This window comes from Acomys russatus, chromosome 17 (genome assembly GCF_903995435.1).
Source record: "Acomys russatus chromosome 17, mAcoRus1.1, whole genome shotgun sequence".
NCBI lineage: Eukaryota > Metazoa > Chordata > Mammalia > Rodentia > Muridae > Acomys > Acomys russatus.
The window spans coordinates 1,852,415-1,878,736 of record NC_067153.1 but is presented as its reverse complement, the minus strand read 5'-3'; the positions used below and the strand labels follow the sequence as shown (position 1 = coordinate 1,878,736).

Here is a 26,322-nt window from a genome sequence, read left to right as displayed (position 1 = left end):
ATTTCAGAGGTGACTGAAGACCTAAGTGACTTAACTACCTAAAAACGCCATCTGACATGCAGCACTAGCTATTGTCACTGTGCTTGTAATTATTATTATTATTACATAGGAGCAAAGTGCAGTATTCTTTATAATGGAGTTTGTTCCTTGCTCTAAAATCGGATGGCCGATTTCAGGAATGCTTCATTGTTCTTATCCATGCAGTGGATAATTCGCAGGGAACAGAAAGTTAGAATCCTCTCAGCTCATTTGTTCACCCATGAAGCAGCAATTACCCTTCAACTCCTCCACATTTTCCTTGTGAACATGTTGTAAAATTCCAGAATTTCAAATAACAAACCGAGACAAAGCCCGTTTTATAAAACAGATACGGGGCCCTTTATGGCAGTGCACACCTGTCATGTGGCACTCAGGAGGCTGCAGTGGAGGACTGCCACTAACTCAAGGCCAGCCTGCGCTATGTAGCCATTGCTACCCACCAAAACTGCTTCTTAATAAATAAAAGACATTCTTCCACAAAGCTGAGGGACCATCTTGGAAGAGAGAACAGAAAGATTCTAAGAGCCAAAGGTTAGAGAGAGCCAGAGTGGACCAGTGTAAACTGGTGTCTTCCAGACAAGATAGTACTGTCCCACTCATGAATTCATAGCACCTGTGGCCGCCTACACAAGACCTGCACAAGATCAACCCGTCAGCATTCCAGTGTGGAGTGAGGGAAGCTCAGGCTCCCACCCATAGCTGAGAAGCTATTGGTAGTTGATGGTTCCCATATAAGAGAGTCAGTTTTCTTTAAGTATGTGCCCTCTGGTAGGTCCATGATGCTCCAGTGGATAGCCCGCACCCACTAGAATATGGGCACAAATTAGAGATGATGGGCTATTTTAAAACAGAGGACACAAAAGTTTGGGAGTGGTGAGAGGTGGGATGTGTCTGGGTGGAGGTAGGGAATGAATATGATCAAAGTATATTGTAAGTAATTCTCAGGGAATAAGACAAAAAATGAGAAATAAAAGCTAATTTTTTAAAATGTATTTATTTACTATACATCCCAATCAAACCCCCCCTCCTGGTCCTACTCTCCCTCCCTACTACCTGATGCCCCCATCTCCTCTCCCCTAATCCTCAGAAAAGGGGGAACCCTCTGCCCACCAGCTCACTCCAGTACATTGAGTCACATCAGGACTGAGTGCATCCTCTTCCTTGGTGACCTGGCAAGGCAGCCCTGCCATAGGGAAGTGATCAAAAAGCATGCAACAGAGTGCTTGTCAGAGATAGCCCTTGTTCCCCTTACTAGGGGACCCACATGAAGACCAAACTGCCCATGAGATACAAATGTGTGGGGGCCTAAGTCTAGTCCATGCATGGTCCTTGGTTGGTGCTTCAGTCTCCCCAATCCCCCTGGACCCAGGTTGGTTGGCTCTGTTGGTCTTCTTGTGGAGCTCCTGTCCCCTCCAGGTCCTTCCATCCTTACCCCACTCTCCTATGAGGCTCTCTACACTCTGCCCAATGTTTCACTGTCTCAGCATCTATTTCAATCCATTGTTGGGTGGAGCCTCTCAGACGACAGTTATACTAGGCTTTGGTCGACAAGCATAGCAGAGTGTCGTTAATAGTGTCAGAGGTTGGCTTTCTCCTTTGGTGTGGGTCTCAGGTTGGGCCAGACATTGTTTGGACATTCCCTCAATCTGTGTTCTATCTTTATCCATGCACATCTTCTAGACAGGGTAAATTTTGGGTTGAAGTTTTTTGTGGATGGGCTGGTGTTCCTCTCCCTCCACTAGAAGTCCTGTCTGGTGAGAGAGTGTCATCTTCAGTCTCTATGACCCCTGCTACTAGGTGTCTCACTTAAGAGTCACCCCCATATCTTCCCAGAAGCCTACCCTATCTTAGGTCTCCAGCTTGCCTCAGAGATTTCCCCTCTCATGGTTGGTGAAGATTTTTCCCAATCTATAGGCTGCCATTTTGTTCTGTTCACAGTGTCCTTTGCCTTACAGAAGCTTTTCAGTTTTAAGAGGTCCCATTATTAATTACTGATCTTAGGGCTTGAGCTGTTGGTGTTCTCTTAAGGAAATTTTTTCCTGTGCCAATGAGTTCAAGATTGATTGCCACTTTTGTTTCTAAAAGACTTAGTGTTTCTGGTTTTATGTTGAGGCCTTTGATCCACTTGGACTTAAGTTTTGTGCAGAATTATAAATATGGATCTATTTGCATTTTCTGCATGTAGACATCCAGTTAGACCGACATCATTTGTTGAAAATGCTTTCTTTTTTTTCATTGTATGGTTTTAACTTCTTTGTAAAAATTCAAGTATCCATAGGTGTGTGGGTTTTATTTCTGGGTCTTCAATTCAATTCCATTGATCAACTAGTCTGTTTCTATGCCAATAAAATCCATTTTTATTACTGTTGCTCTGTAGTACACCTTGAAGTCAGGGATGAAGATACCTCAAGAAGTTCTTTTATTGTATAGGATTGTTTTAGCTATTCTGGTTTGTTTGTTTGTTTGTTAGTCCAGATGAAGTTTAGAATTGTTCTTTTTTTTTTCCAGACAAGGTTTCCCTGTATATCCTACACTGTCCTGGACTCACTTTGTAGACCAGGCTGGCCTCGAACTCACAGCGATCCGCCTACCTTGCCTCCCAAGTGCTGGGATTAAAGGCGTGCATCACCATGCCCGGCTAGAATTGTTCTTTCAATGTCTGTGCTGGTATTTTGATGGGAATTGCATTGAATCTATAGGTTGCTTTTGGTAAGATGGCCGTTTTTACTATGTTAATCCTACTAACCCATGAGCATGAAACATCTTTCCATCTTCTGATACCTTCTTCAGTTTCTTTCTTCAGAGACTTGAGGTTCTTGTCATACAGGTCTTTCACTTGCTTGGTTAGAGTTACACCAAGATATTTTATATTATTTGTGGCTGCTGTGAAGAGTGTTGTTTACCTAATTTCTTTCTCTACCCATTTGTTGTTTGTATACAGGAGAACTAATGATTGTTTAAGTTAATCTTGTATCCAGCCACTTTGCTGAAGGTATTTATTAGCTGTAGGAGTTCTCTGGTAGAAGTTTGAGGGTCACTTATGTATATTACCATATCATCTATGAATAGGGATGCTTTAAGTTCTTCCTTTCCAATTTTATTCCTTCATCTACTTTAGTTGTCTTATTGCTCTAACTAGAACTTCAAGTACTATATTGAAGAGATATGGAGAAAGTAGGCAGCCCTGTCTTGTTCCTGGTTTCAGTGGGATTGCGTTGAGATTCTCTCCATTTAATTTGATACTGGCTATTGGCTTGCTGTATATTACCTTTATTATGCTTTAGCATGGGCCTTGTATGCCTGAGCTCTCTAAGATTTTTATCATGAAGGGGTGTTGGGTTTTATTAAAGGCTTTTTCTGCATGTAATGAGATGATCCTATGATTTTTTAAAGTTAGATTATATGGTAGATTACACTGATGGATTTTCATGTACTGAACCAATCCTGCATCTTTGGATGAAGCCTGTTTGATCATGGTGGATGATGTTTTTGATGTGTTTTTGGATTTGGTTTGCAAGTATTTTATTGAGTATTTTTTTTATCAATATTCATGAGAGAAATTGGTCTGAAATTCTTTTTCTTAGGATGAGTCTTTGTGTCGTTTAGGTATCAGGGTAACTGTGGCTTCATAAAATGAGTTTGGCAATGTTCCTTCTGTTTCTACTTTGTGGAATAGTTTGTCATTTTGGTATTACCTCTTCTTTGAAAGTCTTGTAGAATTCTGCACTAAAGCAATCTGACACTGGGTTTTTTTGGTTGGGAGACTTTTAGTGACTACTTCTATTACCCTAGAGGTTATAGGACTTTTAAAACTGTTTACCTGATCTTGATTTAACTTCAGTAAGTGAAATATATGAAGAAAATCATTCATTTCTTTTAGATTATCCAATTTTGTGGAGTACATGTTTTTGAAATAAGACCTAATGATACTTTGGATTTCCTCAGTGTCTGTTGTTATGCCCCCCTTTTCATTTCTGATTTTGTTAATTTGGATATTATCTCTGCCTTTTAGTTGCTTTGGCTATGGGTTTGTCTGTCTTGTTGATTTTCTCAAAGAACCAGCTGTTGGTGTTATTGATTCTTTGTATTGTTCTCTTTGTTTCTAAGTTATTGATTTCAGCCCTGAGTTTGATTATTTCCTGCTGTCTACTCCTCTTGTGTGTGTTTGCTTCTTTTTGTTCTAGAGATTTTAGGTGGGTAGTTAAGTTGCTATTATAGGGGCTCTCCAATGTTTTATGAAGGCTCTTAGTGTTATGAACTTTCCTCTTAGCACTGCTTTCATTATGTCCCATAAGTTTGGGTGTGTTGTGCCTTCATTTTCATCGAATTCTAGGAAGTCTTTAATTTCTTTCTTTATTTCTTCCCTGACCTAATGGTCATTGAGAACAGAGTTGTCTGGCTTCTATGAGTTTATAGGTTTTCTTATGTTTCTGTTGTTGTTGAAATCTAGCTTTAATCCATGGTGGTCTGATAAGATACAAGAGGTTATTTCAGTTTTCTTGTATCTGTTGAGACTTGCTTTGAAACCAAGTGTGTGGTCAGTTTTCGAAAAGGTTCTGTAAGGTGATGCGGAGAATGTATATTATTTTGTGTTTGGGTGAAAGGTTCTGTAGATGTCTGCTGAGTTCATTTTATTCATGGTGTCTGTTAGTTTCATTATTTCTCTGTTTAGTTTCTGTCTCGATTATCTGTCCATGGGTGAGAGTAGGGTGCTGAAGTCTCCCACTATTTAATGTGTGGTTTAAACTTTAGTAATGTTTCTTTTATGTATGTGAGTGCCCTTGAAGTTGGGACATAGACACTTAGAATTGAGACATCATCTTTGTGGAATTTTCCTTTGATGAGTATGAAGTGTCCTTCCCCATCTCTTTTGTTTGATTTTGGTTGAAAGTCTGTTTTATTAGATACTAGAATGGCTACTCCAGCTTGCTTCTTAAATCCTTTTGCTTGGAAAACCTTTTTTCCAGCCTTTTACTCTGAGATAATATCTATCTTTGTTTCTGATGTGTATTTCTTATATGGTGAAGAATGATGCATCCTGTTTTTGCAGCCATTCTGTTAGCCTTTATCTTTTTATTGGGGAATTAAATCCATTGATGTTGAGAGATATTAATGAACAATGATCGCTTAATTCCTGTTATTTTGATGTTGGTGGTGGTAGAATGTATATGTGTGGTGTGTGTGCATTTCCCTTCTTTTGGTTTTGATGATATGTGGTTATTTATTTCCTGTGTTTTCCTGGGTATAGTTAGCCTCCCTGGGTTGGAGTCTTCCTTCTAGTATCTTCTGTAGGGATGGATTTGTAGATAGATATTGTTTAATTTGTTTTTGTGATGGAATATCTTGTTTTCTCCATCTATGATGTTTAAAATCTTTGCAGGGTATAGTAGTTGAGGCTGACATCTGTGGTCTCTTAGTGTCTGTAAGACTTCTTCCCAGGCCCTTCTGACTTTCATAGTCTCTATTGAGAAGTACGGTGTGATACTGATAGTTTGCCTTTTTTGTAACTTAGCCTTTTTCCCTTGCAGTTTTAATATTCTTTCTTTGTTCTGTACATTTATTCTTTTGATTATTATGTTGTGGGAGGAATTTCTTTTCTGATCTAATCTATTTAGTGTTCTGTAAGCCTCTTGTATATTTAAAAAGACAGAAAAAAAGAAAGACAAAAAAATCTTGCTGGGAAGAGGAGGGGGAGGGAAGATGGGAGGGAGTTTGTGGTGATAAAAGCATTACTCTCCAAAAGTGTGGCTTGCCTCTTCCTGCTTTCTCTTCATAGCAGTTCTGTTACCTGTCCATTAACTATTACTTTTCATCTCCAACTATGACTTGATTGTGTATTTTTTTAAAAGAAATTTTAAAAAAGAAATCCCCTAAAAAGACATGTTAGATGGTAGTTGGTGCAGTAGCTCAATCATGAGATGAGTTCAGTCCCACTGAGCCCCACTTAGGAAGGACAGAAGAAAGGAAGGAAGGAAGGAAGGAAGGAAGGAAGGAAGGAAGGAAGGAAGAAAGAAGGGGGCAAGCAAGCCCAGCAGAGTGGTACCTTTGTAATGCATTTTACTGGAGATAAGATGCATCCCTGGGTCCAGATGGTCAGTCTTGCCTACTTGATGAGTTCTAGGCAAGGGAGAGACCTTGTCTCAAAGAAAAGGTGAGGGAGTCTTAAAAAAAATGACACCTGAGAGAGGGAGGAAGGAAGGGAGGGAGGGAGGGAGGGAAGGAGGAAAGAAGGAAAAGAAAGAAATTCTATACCATGGAGTTTTAATCCTTCTTGTCTGGGGTAACCCTTCTTCCTCAGGGGCCTTTCCTGTCGTTTAGGAGTTAAGAAATCCAATTCTCTACTTTCTTTGCACTCAATAAGACACACTTGTCAATTATATGGTAGAATTTTATGAATTAGAAAAAGATGGCCCCTTCATATGATACTTTATTTCTGTCTATCTGAAAATTTTTATGAGCATCCTGGGAAATATATGTGGAGTCTTTGCACATTGTGCAACCTACACAACTGCACAGTTGTGAACAATGGCCTGACCTAGACTTGACCTTCAACTCTGCGTGTTCACAATGACCCAAACGTCTGCTTCACCATTCAGCTAAGACCCAAGAGACTGGTGACTGTGTCTCATCGCTTATCATCCGAGAGAGCCTAACACAAGAAACTCAGACGGCCATGTTGGTCTAGATTTGATGATGAACTGATGAGATAGTCATCAGTTTTTTAAAAATATATATATATTGATTCTTTTATTTTTAATTTTAAGATTTAATTTAATTTGTAGGTGGTATGGGCATGTACATGAGAGTGCATGTGCCTACAGAGGCCAGAGACATGAGTACCCTGAAGCTGGAGTGACAGGTGGTTGTAAGCACATGCACAAGTGTGCAAACACATAGATGCACCGACATGGGTGCTGGGAACAAAACTCAGGTCCTCTTGCCTGCCATGTATGTACTCTGGACTGCCGTTTCTCCAGCCTAAGAGTTCAGTTTCTGGTGTTGCGCAATAGCTAATCAGTTCGCTGAAAGGTACTTGAGAATATTCACTCCCGTGAGTGCTTGGAAATTCCTAAACCTATCCCAGAGAGAATAATGAGACCATCCATGTACCTGCAAGATAAGGCCTCACACTAAATTGTGTCCATTTTATTCCTTCATCTAAGTTCTGCGCTATATGTAGATTTAGAGAGGGTTTTAAAAAAAAAAAAAAAAAAAAAGGAAGTTATCTACAGCCCAGGAATTGAGGCTATGTGGAAATAAGGAGATTCCTGGGGAGCCTCACTCAGTATAAACACAGTTCATCCAAAGGCAGTGGGCAGGGGGGTGTGGGAGGAGGCTGACCCCAGGCTGCAGACAGGTAGTGGGCGGGGCGCTGTGGGAGGAGGCTGACCCCAGGCTGCAGACAGGTAGTGGGCAGGGGGGTGTGGGAGGAGGCTGACCCCAGGCTGCAGACAGGCAGTGGGCGGGGCGCTGTGGGAGGAGGCTGACCCCAGGCTGCAGACAGGTAGTGGGCGGGGCGCTGTGGGAGGAGGCTGACCCCAGGCTGCAGACAGGTAGTGGGCAGGGGGGTGTGGGAGGAGGCTGACCCCAGGCTGCAGACAGGCAGTGGGCGGGGAGCTGTGGGAGGAGGCTGACCCCAGGCTGCAGACAGGTAGTGGGCGGGGCGCTGTGGGAGGAGGCTGACCCCAGGCTGCAGACAGGCAGTGGGCAGGGGGGTGTGGGAGGAGGCTGACCCCAGGCTGCAGACAGGTAGTGAGCAGGGGGTGGTGGGAGGAGGCTGACCCCAGGCTGCAGACAGGCAATGGGCAGGGCACTGTGGGAGGAGACTGACCCCAGGCTGCAGACAGGTAGTGGGCAGGGGGGTGTGGGAGGAGGCTGACCCCAGGCTGCAGACAGGCAGTGGGCAGGGGGGGTGGGAGGAGGCTGACCCCAGGCTGCAGACAGGCAGTGGGCAGGGGGGTGTGGGAGGAGGCTGACCCCAGGCTGCAGACAGGCAGTGGGCAGGGGGCTGTGGGAGGAGGCTGACCCCAGGCTGCAGACAGGCAGTGGGCAGGGGGGTGTGGGAGGAGGCTGACCCCAGGCTGCAGACAGGCAGTGAGTTGGAAGCACCAATGTACTTTTCAGGTCCATGCTTATGAGTACACTGAGTTGAAGCCCAAGGGGGAGATATTTTAACAAATTAAATATTGATGGTGCTTTGCAAGATGCACAGTTAAAGGTAGGAACTGTATACTGACTAAGTATCCACCACACCAGGTGCTGTGTGAGACACATAAACTTAACACCATTCTTAACTATGGCTAAGGTAAATAGAAAGAAGTAAGAGACAGACGGAATTGGGAGGTACTCATATGAAATCAAATACTTGGAATTTTGTATTGAACAAAGCAGTTAGTAGCAGCAAGCTCTCAATTGGCCCAGAATAACTTCCTCAGAAATTAAAACCAAGTCACCTTGTTGCCCAGCTGATTAGGATCAAGGTGGGAACTAATATACTGAGGGCGTAGTGAGAGTCAGGCCAGTGCCTGTTCCCATCTGTGATGCCCTAAGGAGCTGCTGTTGGAACCCAGCAGAACCCATGACCTGTGACGTGGGATCTCTTTTTGTTCTGTGTGTTTCTTTGGAGCTGTTAGGAAGCCCTGACTGAACTGTGTCTGCAGTCCATTAGAGGGCTGTCAGGGCGCAGCCTGTAGCCCTACTGGGGTCTTTCGGAATTCCAGAGAAGTCAGTCAAGCAGAAAGTTTGGTCTCCAAGGCCTTTATTAGAAACAACTGGGAGGCAGCGCAGTGAGCGAGTGAGGTGCAGTCCTACAGAAACCCTGATGCCACAGAGTCCCCGTCCTCTGGGGAATCAAGCCTATTGCTGATGTGAGCAACTCATTGCTGCCCGAAGATATCCGTGATGGATGCCTGTGACAACATTTCACGTGGATATGGGGTTAGTGCTTGAAATATGCAGAAAATATGACTTTTCCGCATGGCTTGCATTTTTTTTCTTCAGCACATTTGTCCAAAACCCAGCTTATATAAACCGTGTGGACTAAAGCTCTGACATTTTAATTTTATGTCTAATCATACTCTCATGCAGAAAGCATTGCTGAATTCTAAAGCTTTATTTGAAACATGTTTTCCACCCATCTTTACTTTTTTGAGAATGCCACAAAGTATTTCTAGACAAATTGCTGGTGATGAAGTAATAGGCTATTAAATTTATAATACAGAATTAATACTGTCAGTGGTGGTATTTTTACCTTTCTATTTTTTTGGCGAGGGGAGACTTTTCAGGTCAAATTATTAATGCATGCCAAGAAAAATGTAGGAAAGAAAGGATTACTGTTCTTAATCCAGGTAAATGTCCTCATCTGGAATTGTGCAAATTACCATTGAACAGTTGTTATGTCTTTGTTATCCTCAATAAATAAAATAGGACTATTTTCCTCAAAATGAGTTTCTTGACACTTTGATCCTTGCCAGGATAGATGGTAGGACAACTTTTCTCTGTATAAGAAATCATTTTTCAATCTGTCATATCCTCAAAGCTTCAAATCCTGACTCCCCAGAATACATTGCAATTGACATTTTTTCTTTCTAAACATCCTACAACTAGTGAGGAATGGTGAGTCTAGAGCCATGCCTCAACATGGTTAGCGCTGCCTGAGCCTGCGAGCATGCTCACTGTGTCCACGGGAGTGAAGCCTGATTGTGGCTGACAGGGAAGTGTTTTGGTGGTTTGCTTTCTAGCAGTGCAATAAAGCCACCACATAGTGGCCAGAAACCACACACCAGACATTGACTTGTTAGGTTCTGTTTGTAGCATTATTATGTAAATGTGTTCTTTTCATGCATGGAGTTTGAGATATCTTCAACAAAGGAAGTTTTATTGTTGCTTTTGCTTTCTGCTTTCTGTTAGTATCAACATACAGATTTCCTACTATCATAGATGTTAAAACAATAAGTTGAATGTGAAGTAAAATTGATGAAATTCTCACTTGTAGACTAGGTCAGAATTTTCCTTCACTGGTGCCTGTTACTAGAACTGACTGGTGTTTCATGTTGTTTGGCTCAAACAGTGCTTTTAAAGGACATAAATTGAATTCCCTGTGTTTAAAAATTAGACCATGTCACACAAACTATTCTTTAAAAATCCAGTTTGGTAGTGTAGGACTTGCAGTTAGCGAGGTTGAATCATGGCTGGACTATTCCGTGGATCTGTGTAGTTTCTCATGGCCACTACTGCTCCTCATCATAGACAACCCACCCCCTTACCCAGCCACCATCTCCACAGCCTGGGCCCATGGTCACCACAGCTCACCCACCACCATCACCATAGCCTGGGCCCATGGCCACCACAGCTCACCCACCACCATCACCATAGCCTGGGCCCATCATCACCACAGCTCACCCACCACCATCTCCACAGCCTGGGCCCATCATCACCACAGCTCACCCACCCATCACCATAGCCTGGGCCCATCATCACCACAGCTCACCCACCACCATCACCATAGCCTGGGCCCATCATCACCACAGCTCACCCACCACCATCACCATAGCCTGGGCCCATCATCACCACAGCTCACCCACCACCATCACCATAGCCTGGGCCCATCATCACCACAGCTCACCCACCACCATCACCATAGCCTGGGCCCATCATCACCACAGCTCACCCACCACCATCACCATAGCCTGGGCCCATCATCACCACAGCTCACCCACCACCATCACCATAGCCTGGGCCCATCATCACCACAGCTCACCCACCACCATCACCATAGCCTGGGCCCATCATCACCACAGCTCACCCACCACCATCCCATAGCCTGGGCCTATCATCACCACAGCTCACCCACCACCATCACCACAGCCTGGGCCCATCATCACCACAGCTCACCCACCACCATCACCATAGCCTGGGCCCATCATCACCACAGCTCACCCACCACCATCACCATAGCCTGGGCCTATCATCACCACAGCTCACCCACCACCATCACCACAGCCTGGGCCCATGGTCACCACAGCTCACCCACCACGACCACAGCTCACCCACCACCATCACCACAGCCTGGGCCCATGGTCACCACAGCTCACCCACCACGACCACAGCTCACCCACCACCATCACCACAGCCTGGGCCCATGGTCGCCACAGCTCATCCACCACCATCACCACAGCCTAAGCCCATGGCCACTACAGCTTACCCACCACCATCACCATAGCCTGGGCCTATCATCACCACAACTCACCCACCACCACCACAGCTCACCCACCACCATCACCACAGCCTGGGCCCATGGTCACCACAGCTCACCCACCACCATCACTACAGCCCAACCACAGCCAGTGTTTTTTCACCTTTAGATATTACCTCCCTAGCCGCACAGGTAGTAGGATTTATTTATAAAGTGATTAAGAGTGTGCATGTGCGTGTGAGTGTGTGTGAATTTTAGGTTAAGTTTATCTTTTTAAAATAGTGGATATAGGTTGGGGCAGAGTAATTGCCTACCACAGAGGAGGCCTTGGTTCTCTAGGCACCTCTAAAATGTAAGTGAAAATAAAGGGTTAAAAATGGGGAAAAAATAAGCAAACCTGACCAAAATCATTAAAAATTAGCCCTGCCATGCACATTTGAGTAGGTTTTTTTGTTTGTTTGTTTGTTTGTTTTGTTTTTTAAGTTTCTTACTGCTAAACTTTTAGTTTAAAAAAAACACACATGATTTTGGGGTAAAACAGTTTAAGCTACAAATTTAAGCTTCGAATACCATAGTGTTATACATTTAAAATGGAATAATCATTTGACTCCTTTTTATTTTTTAAACTTTATTTTTATTTCATGTATATGAGTGTTTGCCTGCATGTATGTCTGTTTACCACAAAGGAACCTGGAGGCCAGAAAATAGGCCAAGTCTCATCACAGGAATTACAGACCACTGCAAGCCAATGTGGGTGCTGGGAACTGAACCCAGGGCCTCTGCAAGGGCAGTGAGTACTTCTCACCACTGAGCCATCTGTTACTATAAAAACACAAATTTCTAAACTAATGTGTTAAAATCTGTCCTTGAGGTTAACTATTAATGAAGGTTTGGGTTTATTAATGAAATAAACCCAAGTCAAACTTTATACACCTGTTACTCTGTCTCCCTCCCTCCTTCCCATCTTCCTTCCTTCCCCAGTTCCTCTCTTCGTCACCCTTACCTTACTACCATCCTGACTTTTTATGAATCTTAGAACATAGCTCTTGACCACATTACACTAAATAGTCTTCCATAATAATAGCCAGGCTTACACTGAGCCTCACATAATGAGTGAGTTCAGAGAAGGGGAGAACACAGGTGAACCTCGAGGTCGATTTCTCTGTAAATCAGGAATTCCAACACCAGTGTGTGTACATACTGCTGAGACTGGCTCTTCAGCATCTAACATTTGCCTGAAGCCACCAAAAATATGCTTGGCCTGCATCTGCTTTTGTTAGGAATCAATCTCTCAATCTCTTTCTCTCTCTCTCTCTCTCTCTCTCTCTCTCTCTCCCTCTCCATCCTCTCTCCTCTCCCCCTCCTCCTCCATCTCTCTCTCTCTCTCTCTCTCTCTCTCTCTCTCTCTCTCAATCCCAATCTTCCTCTTCCTCCTCCTCTTCCTCCTCCTCCTTCTTCTTCTTTCTCTCTCTCCCTCCCTCCCTCCCTCCCTCTCCCTCTTCCCCCCTTTCCCTCTCCCCCCCTCTCTCTGCCCCCTGTGTGTGTATTGGTTGATTGTCTCATATCAACTTTGAGCAGAATGAATCTTCATTCTTATTGCTAACCTGAGTTAATGGTTAAAGAAAGCATGTGACTCAGGGACAAGTGTTACATTGTAATTGTTGCTGAGAGTTGGCCTGACCAAAGAGCATTGGAATTTCAAGACTAAGCAAATCCATAAACTGCACTTAGATGCACTATTTTGCATTATTAGAAGATTTTATGTCTTTTCTTCTTATGGATAATATCCTTAATCAAGGCTTTTGCCCCACCATAGCACCTATAAAAACAAAAACAAACAAACAAAAAAACAGAGTTTTGGTATATTTTCTCTTAAAGTTAATTTTTAATAATTACATTTTAATTAAAGAACAATAATTGTATATCTTTAAAAGTAAAATGTGATGTTTTATAGAATGATCAAGTCAAATATCTGTCAGCTTACCAATATATTTTGTTAAGAACATTTAAGAAATATTTAACCATTTAAAATAATGCAATATATAATATTAACTGTGACCACTACATTATGCAAAAGAACACTAAAATATATTCCTCCTAGCTAATGGAAACTTTGTGCACATGGTATATTAATTTTGACTTAAAAATAAGTAAATACCACGGCTATTGTGATCCCGTGCCTGTCTCTGGAGTCTCTGTGTAACCCTGTATGAGCTCAGCCTTCATTTATGAAGTACAGCAGTGGCTATCTCCTGGGAGTAATTATTCCATGTAGAGTTCTCCACAGAATAGTCATCATTGGCCTGGAGAAATGACTCAACTTAAAACCACATACTGCTCTTGGAGAGGGCCCATGTTCAGTTCCCAACACCCACACCAGGCACCTCACAACCCTTACCTGTAACTCCAGCTCCAAAGGCACCCAGTACCTCTGCTATCCCAGGGCACCTACACCCCTGTGCACATACCTACAGGCAGACACATGCATACACACATGCACATACATAATTTTTAAAATATTATGAAACAAATTTTATAAAAAAAGAATAGTCACAATTATTAGCTATATTTTATATCATACATAAGAATACCTTTTATTTTTAAAATATTACAACATTAATAATTCTCTTATCACTGTAATTCTCCATCCTAATTTTTATTGGCTGTCCACTACTGCCGAATCCTTAGACTGTTCTGGTTTTCTGCTATGGAAAAGTAATTTTGTAATGATAGGTTGGGACTCTTTACAGTTTTTTGGGGTTTTTTTTGTTGTTGTTGTTTTGTTTGTTTGTTTGTTTTACTACCTTAAGACAGATTCCCAGATACAGGTCAGAGAATCTAAGCAGTTCAGTGTTCACAAGATGATTATGAGGTCATTTTCTACACAGAGTCTATCGGTTTCCAGCCAGTCACGATGTAGAAGGGTGACGAATCAGCCACTTCCGGTCAGTCCGATGTAGTCATGTCAGGTGCTTCCAGTCAGTCCGAGCCTCGTGTGGGAAGTGGCACTGCTTCACCTCGCCTTAGCACCCACTCTGTCTTGCCTTTCTTCTGCTATGACTGGTGGAAGTGGACTTTTCCCTACTTTTCGTATTTGTGGCCAATTACTTACTACTAAACAGTAAGCGTGAGTTTCCTTTGCAACTGGCGAATACTCCTGAGCCATCTGTTAATAAGGAAAGAATAGTGTGTCTGTCCTTGGACTTTCAGTCATGCCTTCACCCACAGAACCCAGTTATCACAGAAAACAGCCTGTATCCCGGTTTTCCTTCATATTTGTGAAGCTACTTTTAAAAATCACACCAGGGCTGGCTTCATTTGTGTGCTCTTAAATCACAGGGCAATTGCATATGCAAATGGAGTGGGGTCACTGGGAACCACGGGGCACTTCCTCTACCCAGCCTAGGAAGTGCAGATACCAAGTTAGCTCCTGTGCTCTTCCACAGCTTGACAGAAGCCAAGCTAGAACCCAATTCCACCCTCTCAGCCCAGTGCCCTGCTGTCCTCTGCAGCCTTGTAGCCCAGAGTTCCCCAAGGGGACTTCTAGTTTTCACCCTCAGTGACATTTTGAACAACCAAAGAGCAGGGAAGTCTTTTAGGCTAATTCCAATATCCCTTACTCCACAGCAAGTTCATGAGCCAGCCTCACACTTTCTAACTGAGAATTCCTTTAAGGACAATGAAATGAGGAGCTGAAGACAGCAAGCATTACACACCGGCCCCATGATAAGATGGTCCTCTGATTGGCTGGGAGGAAAGAAGTGACCGGTTCTGTAAATATTTCCCACTGAGTTTTGCTTGGGAGATCCCATGTCTGAATGAGAGGCATCGTTAGTCTCTGAACTACTGGGTGCCTAGAAAACATATGCTTTTCTCCTGGTTTTCCTTGCACCCCCTTTTTTTTTCCTGGCAAGGTACCTAGTAATTAATCAGCAGCCTCTATAAACATTCTCTGTCTTGGAGGGTCAAGTAGCAAAGAAGCCATGAGCCTCTGGCCAAGCAAGCCTCCAACCCTAGGCATGCATGCTGAAGGAAGGCCTCGGTCGTAACTGTAGTTTAGTTACGCCTGGCACAGACCTGCAGATATGCTGTGTAGACGCTTTTTAAAAACTATGATCTCTATAATCTTTCACATTTTGATTATTAAATTTTACTCTGGCAGTAAATTTGGCCCTAAGCTAGTTGTTCATTAGGCAATGGTTATTGGTAAAACATCAACTAGAAGCAGTTGAGCTGGGCAGGCCTCTGGTTAGAGATATATGGAATACCTCAGCCTATTTTTGCTCATTTAAATAAATCCTACTCTGCAGTCATGCCATTAGCTGCTGCCCAGACACTGCCAGTCTGCTCAGGACAGCTCATATTTCTCCCATATTGCATATGCAAGTAAGCACATCACAGTAGCATATTATTTTATTACTTTACTAAATAAATATCTTATTCTGTGTAAAGACTTGGTAGATGGGCTGAGGAGATGGTCAGATCCCTAGCACCCACTAGAAGCAAGGCAGTGGGTGTGGTGGTGCACATCCGTTTCCCCGCACCAGCAGATCCCAGGGGCTCACTGACCGCTGGTCTAGTTAAAATGACAAGCTCCAGGTTCAGTTAGACTGTGCCCCAAAAGCTAGAGTGGAGGGCTTACCGCCTGGCTCAGCAGTGAAGAGCAGAGGACCTGAGTGGTTTCCCAGCACCCACACCAGCCAGCTAACAATAACCTGTAACTGTAGCTTCAAGGGATCTGGCACCTGTGAGCTCTGCAGGCGTCTGCACTCATGTGCACATAGCCACATAAAATCACACACATAATTTAAAATAAGGTGAACATTTTAAATAATATGGTGGGGAATCATAGAGGAAGGCACCCAACGTCAGCTCCTCTGGTCTCTATATGCACAAGCAAGCATAGTGTGTGTACGTGCATGCGCACACGCACACATATACACCACCTTGATAGAAAATTTTCACGTTCCCTTAAAACAGAAAAGATACCGCTGGATAAATGGATAAGTTTAGAAGTGCTTTGGAGTTCTAAATTCTTTTAAAGAGGAAGAGGGGTATATTTGTTTCACAAAACTGATAACTTTTGTGGCAGTTGCTACAGCTCAGTGCATGCCGTATATTTTAAGTCTTTATTGCAGTCATATCCTTTTGGCTTGAAGCAATGAAATGATTTCCCACATGACATTTCCCCCCACTTCCATATTAAAGTTAGATTATTTATGAAGCTGTGGCTTAGCAACAAAGGAAAAGGAAATCTGTCCTTTCTGACCTCCAGGCAAGCAGTGTGTACTACAGTAAGAACCTTGGGCTGGGGAGGAAATGCACTTAGCTGGAACACCAGTGTTGTCAGAAGAGTAGATCAGAGGGCACATGCATGAGCCACTGTAACTTCGTGTCACCTGTGTGACGAGTAGGGCTAGCTAGGTGTCCCTGCTGTGCTACATTCCCTCATGCTTTGGGAGCGGAGTTGCTTGGCTGTGAAACCTCCATCGCCGGGGAATGCTGTAATAAGATGCACTGGTGTGTGCTAGCACGGCTATACAGTACCCTTTTTTTTTTTTTTTTTTTTTTTTTACTAGTCATCTATCCTTTTCCAGTTGAAATCTTTATTTGTCCAGTTTTGTAAGAAACCGGTGATAGTTTGTAAAGGTGCTGGTCTTCATGCCTTTCTAAGGTTCTGAACACAGTAAGCTGGTGGTTTTCTTGAGCTATTTCTATCTTAGCACAGAAATTTTAAATACATTTTTATACCTGCATTAAACTCAATTCTTAATTGAATAGACTTGATTTTATATTTAATATTCATATTTGTTTATAGAAAATCTTTCTTTAATGTTTTAGAACCAAACTGCCCAGTTGAAAATAGATTTGGTAAACATTTCTCCCACCTGGTTTATTCTCTGCAAAACTTCCATTCAAATACATAACCTTCCCAGGAAGATTATACAAGAGAAAAGATTAATGCAAATGAGAGAGTCTGGGGGATGGAATCATATGAACATCCAACTGATTTAAAGTGAAAACCTTGGATATAAAATTGTTATTTTGTTTTAAATAAGTCACCAGAATGCCAGGCATAGTCATATTCAAATGTCACTGTGGCATCCACATCAAGGGTCATTACACAGACATTAAATGATCTCTGTGAAGAATTAATGACATAGCAAACTGCTGTGTCCACTGTTTCTCTGGAGGACACAGTGTCTTACAGTTTCCTCTGGATAACAGGACCTAAAAACTCAGCTAAATATTAAAATCCATATTGCACTATGTATCTTTCTTTTATGATTGCTATTTTGAGTTCTCCAATGCCTGAATTCATTAAGGAATGAGCCTACAGAAGGAACAACTCATATGTCAAATTGCTCCTTGACCCTGAGGCCACAGCAGCAGACCATGGCTCAGCAGTGAGAGCCCAGCAATATGAGTCATTCTTGGAAGAATAAGACATAACACAGGATAAAAGGATGAAGACAAGAAAACAAGTCTCAAAAAAACCTACATACAGACTCTGTCCCAAGATAAAAGTCCTTAACATAGAAGCACATGGTGGATCTGGGATTACTCTGTATTTTAGAAAGGATGAGCACAGGATAGAAGAGAAACGGAGGGCAAGTGTGAGGCGTGTGGCAGGGGAGAAATCATAGCTGTCATCGAAGGCCTCGGTCAGCAGCTCGGGTCTTTGCCCTGCAAACAACAAGAAACCATTAGACATTTAAAGCTGCAAATTTACATGAGCTTCGTAGTTTAGACATACTCCTCTGGTGGTGGTGTGGAGAAAGCGGGAGAAGTGAGACGCGAAAGCAGGTGCTAGTCGGCATAAGCCTGAGCTGCTGCGACAGTCACAGGTGATGAGGAGGGCAGAGTGCAGTGCAGACTTGGGTCCAGCAGCCTGCTGGGTGTGCCTGATGAAGGAGGACGAGCCAGGAGGAGCCCTGGGCCTGGAGGCATTGGAGGGGATGCTGGGAGTTGATGAGCAGACCTATGGGATATATTTTAAATGTATAGATTTTAAATCATTCTCGGCTTTCTTTACCTTCCTCCCAGCTTTTCCTTGCTTTCTATCGTTTCCTGTACTTTCTGCCTTCTACTTTATTCTCTCCTTTTCCCTCCTGTCCTTCCAACCCCGTTCTTCCTTCTCCCATCCCTCCCTTCTTTCCCACACATTCACTAAGTAAACTTAGGAAGCCCTCCCTGGATACCAAGCACTACCCCAGGTTCATTTTCCGTGGTCAGTTTCTGTGCGCCTTCTTTCATCATGGAATAAAGTCGTTTTTACAGCCATAACTGCCAAGTGTCTCTACTTAGGACACAGGGAGTGAGGCAAAGACATAAAAATCTGTAATTTCTTTCAAATTGCACTGAATAATACATGTTTTTTTTATATTGGAACTGTTACTAATGGCAATTTTCTTTGTAGGTAGTGCCATAATTTCTGTTATATTTCTAAAAGAAAACTTGAGAGCCTCGGATTTACTAGGTGAGTAGCCATTTAATTCATGTAATTATAGCACCTCTTGATCAATAAATACATGCTACCTATAAAATTACATTCTGAACAGAAAAATTAATGAGATAGATGCAAATCTCATTTAGGGATGAGCATTTTGTATGGAAGCCACTGCCTCTTCTCACACAGAGCTTCCATTTGCAGCATGCCTGCTGCTGGTGGTATTGCCTAGAGTAATTTTGCAATATTGTTATTTTGCAATATTGTTGTTGCTAATGTCATGATATGAGCATAATAAGGTTCAGGGAAAGCACCTGTGTTACCTATTAGACTATTCTACTTGAAAGTTTATATTTGCTATATTATTCTATTTATACTGCCTAAAAGTAAAAGACACAAGCATTAGTTCTACCAAGTGAGTACCTATCATATTTAACACCTTCTAGAGCTAAAATAGAAATTTTCTCTTTAAATTTTTATTTCGAGCTTCTAGGAAGATGGCTCAGTCGGTACTGTTTTCTGTGCAAGCATAGGGACCTGGATTTGGATCCCCAAAATTCATAGGAATCCTGACTTGGTGGTATGTCACTGTAACCTTGGTACTGTGGAGGCTGTGGACACAGAGAGGTGGCTCCTGGGGGCTTCCTGACCAAACAGTCTAGCTGATCAGAAACCCCCAAGTTCAGTGAAGTACCCTCTTGAAAAATAAAGGATTCCACACCTAGGCTCAGGAAGCATTGTGGGGAAGAAAACAGAACCATCTAAGAGCCAGAGGGTCAGGGAGTTTGCTGTGAACGTCAGAAGCAGCACCCAGGAAGTCTCACCGACACGACTGCCCAAACATGAGCTGAACAAGGATGACATCAGTAGACACACCAAAGTAGGCAGGAAACACCACAAGGCCTCAACACCACGGGCCACTAAGGAATGCTGTGAGCTAAAGAAGAGACAGAGACATAGAGACAGAGAGAGAGACCGAGAGACCATGAATTAGAAAGAAAGCAGGAAAGAGCATATGGAAGGGTTTGGAGGAAGGAAAGGGATAAGAGAAATCTTGTGATTATATTATAATCTGAAAAATAAAGGAGAGAGCCTACAGGAAGACAAGCACATGTTGACCTTTGATCCCCCACCATGCAACCACCACATAGGCATATACCACTCATAAATAAGCATTTACAAATAAAACCAAAGTAAGTTTCTTTCTTTGGAAATACAGTTATCAATGGAAATTAACAGTGACTTTACTGTTTATAATAAATATTTATATTATGTAGCAAAGCTCTCTTGTATTCATTGTACCTTTTTGCTTTTGTTAGGAACATTATTTATGAGAATTATAGAGGTCCGTGTCTCTTTCCTTGACAAAGCCTGCTTTACTTCTGCTGATATATAATAGAAACGGATACTTTGTGCATTTAAAACAAAGAACACCTACCCTCTTGCAGGGAGGTTTGTTTTTGTTTTTTAATGTGAGCCCTGAATTTGACATTAGTCTTGGTATGTTGAGCATTTCTCCCTCGACCCCTGATCCAGTTTCCCTGGAGTATAGCATCTTGAAAGTGTCCTCGCTTTTTCCTTTCCTCTTTGGTTTAATTCTTCTGGTGTAATCTTTAGTCAACATTGTCAAATTTGTCATGGCTAAAACGTTTTTCTAAATGCATTCATATGAGATTGTATCTTTTCCAACATATTATTTTTATACATCCTTTTTATATGTTGTTGTTTATAGAATCATTTGGAAAAATCATAGGAAATCAGAAATAAGAACAACCAATGCCTGGGTTTTAAAAGCTAAAGAGTTCGGTTTTATATTATTTTTCTTATTTGTCAACTGTCACAACGAAACTGCAAATCCTTTCATCTGACACCTGCCATCTTTGGTAGTTTGGTGGTTACTGACTAAATTTACCCAATTTAATAAGATCATATAAGTAATAGAGGCTTTCCTATCTTGACTATAACTAGTGAAAGTGTCTTAACTAATAGGGATAAAGAGATAATTATGGCTGAATAATTGTCTCTCTAGTTTTCTTTCTGTGCTGTGATTAATAAGGGGGATAGTTTCCTTGGATCACAGACCATGCTGCAGTTCGTTGCTGCATGGAGGCCACAGCAGCAGGAACGTGAAGCAGCTGCTCACGTCCATAGCCAAAGCAGAGAGTAGGAACATGCCTGGGTGCTCACCACCCACTCTCTCCACTCTCACACGAGCGCAAGTCCTCCCAGTATAATTAGGACAGGCCCGCAGACATGCCCCAGGCTAACCTGATCTAGACAGTGCTTCACCGTGACTCTCTCCCTGGGGAGTCTACCACTGTGTCAAGTTGACAGCTAAAACTATGCACCACAATCCCTGACTACAAGTGACTACAACCTTCATGATAAAATAAGTCAATAAATATATTTTAAATAAAAATAACAATATGCAATACACTGGTGTGGGCTTTTCAAACACTGTTTCTGAGCTCAGGCCTTCTGACATATGCGATGGGCAAATCTTCACTGTCAGGTCTGCCCTCTGCACTGTAGGACTACAAGCCTTTTATCCACTAGATGCCTCTTATACCCTCAACCACAATAGCACAAGAGCTGTCTTTGGCCATAACTGAATGTGTCCTGAGGGCAAAACCACCTCACCTTGAAAAGAGCCCTAGCTCTGGCTCGAAATGATAACAGAGGTGACATTTGAGTTGCCTATCAGCTAGATGGGACTGGGATAGACTGGCGTAGACCGGATGAAGGATATAGAGGAGGGCACTCAGGAACTAACTAACCAACCCAAGGAGTGTGAACATAGAGTGGGGAAGGTGGAGCTAGACACATGGCTTAGCAGCTAAGAGCACGTGTTGCTTTTGTGGAGAACCCTGATTCAAGTGCCAGCACCCGTGTAGTGTCTTACAACCATCCATAGCCATCCAGTGCCAGGATATCTGATATCCTTTTGTAAGGCACAGATATAAATGCAGGCAAGATGTTTACAAGCATAGAGTAAATAAAATTTTAAATTTTTTTTGAAAAATAAAATCATTCATATTACATCTCAGTTGCTATCCCATCCCGTGCATCCTTTCATTCCTCCCTTCCTCCCACTTTTACCCCATTCCCCTTCCCTATGACTGTGACTGAGGGGGACCTCCTCCCCATTAAAAAAAAAATAGTAAAAATAAGTAAAGTAAGTTCCTCTTTATGCCCGTACTGCAGCTGGTTCCTAAAGAATTAGGGAGAAAGCAAGTGAAAGTCCTAACTATGGGGAATGGTAAAAATAAAAACATCAGAATACTTAGATGACTTCATTGTATCTTTTTTTTTTTTTTTTACTTCATTGTATCTTAATATCTAAAGTAAAACAAAACAAAACAAAAAAATAAAGATGAACTGAAGATTACTAAAAGTAAAAGATCAATCTTCCTCCCGTGGACTCAACTTTGCTATGTGTGGCCAGTGTAGTATTGAGAAATACAAATATCTTTCACTATAACTGACACGATCACTATGATCACCATCATTCCCAAGAGATTTCCAAAAGGTAATGCTAAAAATGTAACACAAAGGATGAGAACGCCTACAGCACCACACATCAAGAAAACAGCAAAACAAACAGACTTCCAAGATGGTGGCAGCAAGGGTGCACCATATCTGAGTGGCAAGTGGTCAGAAACTACATATGCAGTGAGTAGCCTGACAGCTGACTCCAAACGCCAGCTTTAGTGTTTCCCAGGCATAAGGGAATATTCTGGGAGCTGGAGAAGGTTTGCCACCCTCACCTGACGCTTCCTGACTGGCCAGCACCTCCAGCCCACAGAAAGCATCTTCACCTGCACCTGCCCAGTGCCTCCCTCTTGTCCAGTGTTTCTAACTCCCACCCACCCAGCGCCTCTGGTCTGCCCAGTGTTTCTAACCCACACCCACCCAGCACTTCTGGCCTGCCCAGCACTGCCAGCCCACTCGAGTGCAGGTCCACAGTTCCAGGGTTGCTCCTCTCCAATAATCAGATGTCAGATTTCTCCTAGTGCCCTGAGGGGTCACAGCAACCTCCAATCCATGGTTGACCCCACTGGTCCCCAGGAGAGATTGACTGAACAGTACTAGTATACAGGGTCTCAGAGTCCAAAATAGCATAGCCCAGCTGAATCTGACATCCACAGGCACAGCGTCTGCTCGGCAAGAAACCCACTGCTCCAAAAATGCCCCTATTCGTGTTCCTCCGATCTTTCCCGGCCACTCTGAAGAGGACTCTGCACTCGGCAGACATGCAGATCCAGCCTTTGGTACAGATCTACTAGCTGTCTTGAGGAGACCGGCAGAATATCATTGGATCACAAATGACAAATGGGCTGAGAAAGAAATTAGGTAAACTGCACCATTCACAAATAATATAAAATATCTTGGTGTAACTCTAACCAAGTGAGTCAAGGTCCTGTATGACAAGAACTTCAAGTCTATGAAGAAAGAAACTGAAGAAGACATCATAATATGGAAAGATCTCCCATGCTCATGGATCGGTAGAGTTAACATGGTAAAAATGGCCATCTTACCAAAAGCAATCTACAGATTCAAAGAAATACCCATCAAAATACCAACACAGTTTTTTACAGACCTTAAAAGAGCAATTTTAAACTTCATATGGAAAAACAAAAAAAAACAGAATAGCTAAAAAGCAATAAAAGAACTTCTTGAGGTATCTCCATCCCTGACTTCAAGCTGTACTACAGAACAATAGTGATTTTAAAAAATTGCATGGTGGTGGCATAGGGATAGACTGGTGGATCAATAGAATCAAATTGAAGACCCAGAAATAAACCCACCTACCCATGAGCACTTGGTTTTTGACAAAGGAGCCAAGACTATACAGTGGAAAAAAGACAGTATCTTCAGCAAATGATGTTGGTCTAACTGGATGTCTACATGTAGAAAAACGACGCTTTCTCAGAAAATTGGAACTAGCTCTACCTCAAGACCAAGCTATACCACTACTGGGTATAGACCCAAAGATGCCCCTCCATACAACAAGGACCCTTGCTCAACTGTGTTCATAGCAGAACTATTTGCAATAACCAGAACCTGGAAACAACCTAGATGTCCCTCAACCAAAGAATGGATAAAGAAACTGTGGTGCATTTATACAATGGAATACTACTCAGCTGTTAAAAACAAGGAAATTGTGAAATTTGCAGGCAAATAGATGGAACTAGTAAAGATCATCCTGAGTGAGGTAACCCAGACCCAGAAAGACACACAGAGTATATACTCATTTATAACTGGATTTTAGCCAGATAGCACAGGATTAACATGCTATACAATGCACAGACCCGAAGAAGATAAGTAACAAGGAGGATCCAAGGGAGGACACTGAAAACTCACTCAGAAGGAGAAATAGAACAGACAGAGGGCGTGGTTGAAGAAAGGGAACAAGATAGGAAAGGGAGCATGGAAAGATGTAAGGGTGGATATCAGACCTTGGGAGAACGGGGATGGGAAGACAGAAGGCCTGTAGAGAAAGAGAAACCATGGGCAGGGCCATCTCTGTGACAAGCTGGAGGCCTAAGTCAGAGCAGGCTCCTGGGAGGACATGAGGGGGACTCTAGCAGAGACTCCTACTAGCAGGGGTCATAGAAACTGAAGAGCATTCACTTCAGCTAGATAAGACTCTTAGTAGAAGGAGGGGAACACCAAAACCACAAAAACGTCAACTCAAAGTTTACCCTGCCTACAGGATGTGCAGGGATAAATACAGAGCAGATGGAGCAGAGATTGAGGGAATGTCCAACCAATGCCTGGCCCAACCCAAGACCCAGCCCTTGGGAGGCAGCTCACCCCTAGCACTATTAATAATACTCTGCTATGCTTGCAGACAGGAGCCTAGCAGAGTTGTCCTCTGAGAGGCTCCTACCAGCAGCAGTTGAAACCAGATGCTGAGGCTCACATCTACATTTTGGGCAATTCAGAGGGAGTCCTGTGAAAAAGTGGGGCAGGGGGAGAGAAAAGAACCTAAAGTGACAGGAGCTCCACAGGAATACCAACAGATCCAGCTAACCGGGGCCCAGAGGGGCCTGCTGAGACTAAAGCACCAATCAAGATCATGCATGCACTGGACCTGGGCTACAAATGTAGCCAATGGCAGCTCAGACTTTATATGGGTCCTCTAATAATGGGAACAGGGCTGTCTCTGACGTAGACTTTGTGGCCAGCTGGCCAGGTTTTTGATCATTTCCCCCTGGCAGGGCTGTCTTGCCAGGCCACAGGGGAAGAAGATGTGCTCGGTCCTGATGAGACTTGATGAGCTAGGGTAGATGAGAAGTGGGGGGAGGGTGTCCCTTTTATGAGGAATAGGAGAAGAGGAAAGGGGGAGAGAGAGGGAAGGTGAGACTGGGAGGAGAGGAGGGATGGTGCTACAACCAAGATGTAAAGTGAATAAACAAATAAAAAAATACTTGAATTCCAGAAACAAAACAAAACAAAGCCACGCATTAGTTTCCATGGCCATTTGGTGGGTGTGTGAGTAGCAGCTGGCAGCTCTAAACATTTCTTTTTACCGGGTACTGTGTTGTGTTTTACATGGAATATATTGTTTAAAAGTGAGAATAGGGGCTGAGCATGGTGGCACACACCTTTAATCTCAACAGAGGAAGGAAAATTGCTGTGCGTTCAAGGCCAACCTGGCCTACAAAGTGAGTCCAGAACAGCCAGGGCTACACAGAGAAACCCTGCCTTGAAAAAGAAACAACAACGAAAAGTGAGAATAACTAATTTCTAGAACCAAAATCTGGATCTAAGGGTGGTTAGGTAACTTTCCCAGGGTGACATCATTGGCAGATGACAGGGCTCCATTCTAAGCCTGACAAACAGGGCCGTTAGTCTAGGATGTGCCTCTAAAGCCATATGATGTGTGAGGTGATTTAAGTTCTTCAAGCCAAGTTCCTCATCTTTAAAAGATTTATTACCTACCCCACAGAATTAAAGAATGCATGTATTAGAATTCTTAGAACAGGGCTTGTCACCTAATAAGTACTCAAAAAAATGTTAGCCATTACTTTGATAACTACAACAAGCACTGCCACACCTGCAGTTCCTCAAAGGAAGTCTCCTGCTGCTCTAGTCTGTGTTTGCCTTTCTCACTGAAGGCTTCTTGAGTGGAGAAGGTCACTCTTACCATTGTTTCAGGCCACAGTTGAAAGTGATCGGTTCCTTAAAATTACAGACAGGAAAGTAGGCCAGGCCATGTGTTCTCTACCCTTCCTTCAGTAAGCAATGTCATGAGAGTAACACTCGCTAGGGTGTAATAGGTCACTTTACACTGGGGACGTCCAAGGAAGGCCTTTCCCTGCCTCACAGTAGAGTGCGTACTTTCCTTACGCCTTCATTCCTAATGTCTTGAGAAAATGTGGCTCTTCCTGTTAAAAGCTAAGAATGTGGGTTCTCTCCCCCCCCCCTTTACAGGAACTAAAACCAAACAGGGCAAAGAGTAGCTAGTGGTGCTTTAAAGGTTAGCATATGTGCATGCTAAAAATTAAATCGTCAAAATGTGAGAAGGAATAGCATTTATTTTCCCCTGCTTCAAACAAATGAAAGTTTGTTCTTCCTGATGGAGCAAGTGGAGATTTGAGGCCATGTGGAAAACAAGCTGAACTAATTCATT

General features: G+C 42.9%; 1 protein-coding gene across 2 annotated transcripts in view; it reads left to right on the top strand.

Moving 5' to 3' along the window:
- Nipal2 (NIPA like domain containing 2) overlaps positions 1-26,322 on the top strand; it is a 95,518-nt gene that overhangs the window by 34,949 nt on the left and 34,247 nt on the right. For both annotated transcript variants that reach the window (XM_051159466.1, XM_051159465.1), the window contains exon 4: positions 18,654-18,713. In XM_051159466.1, coding sequence (XP_051015423.1) covers positions 18,654-18,713 — 60 coding nt within the window. The remainder of the gene's footprint in view (positions 1-18,653; positions 18,714-26,322) is intronic.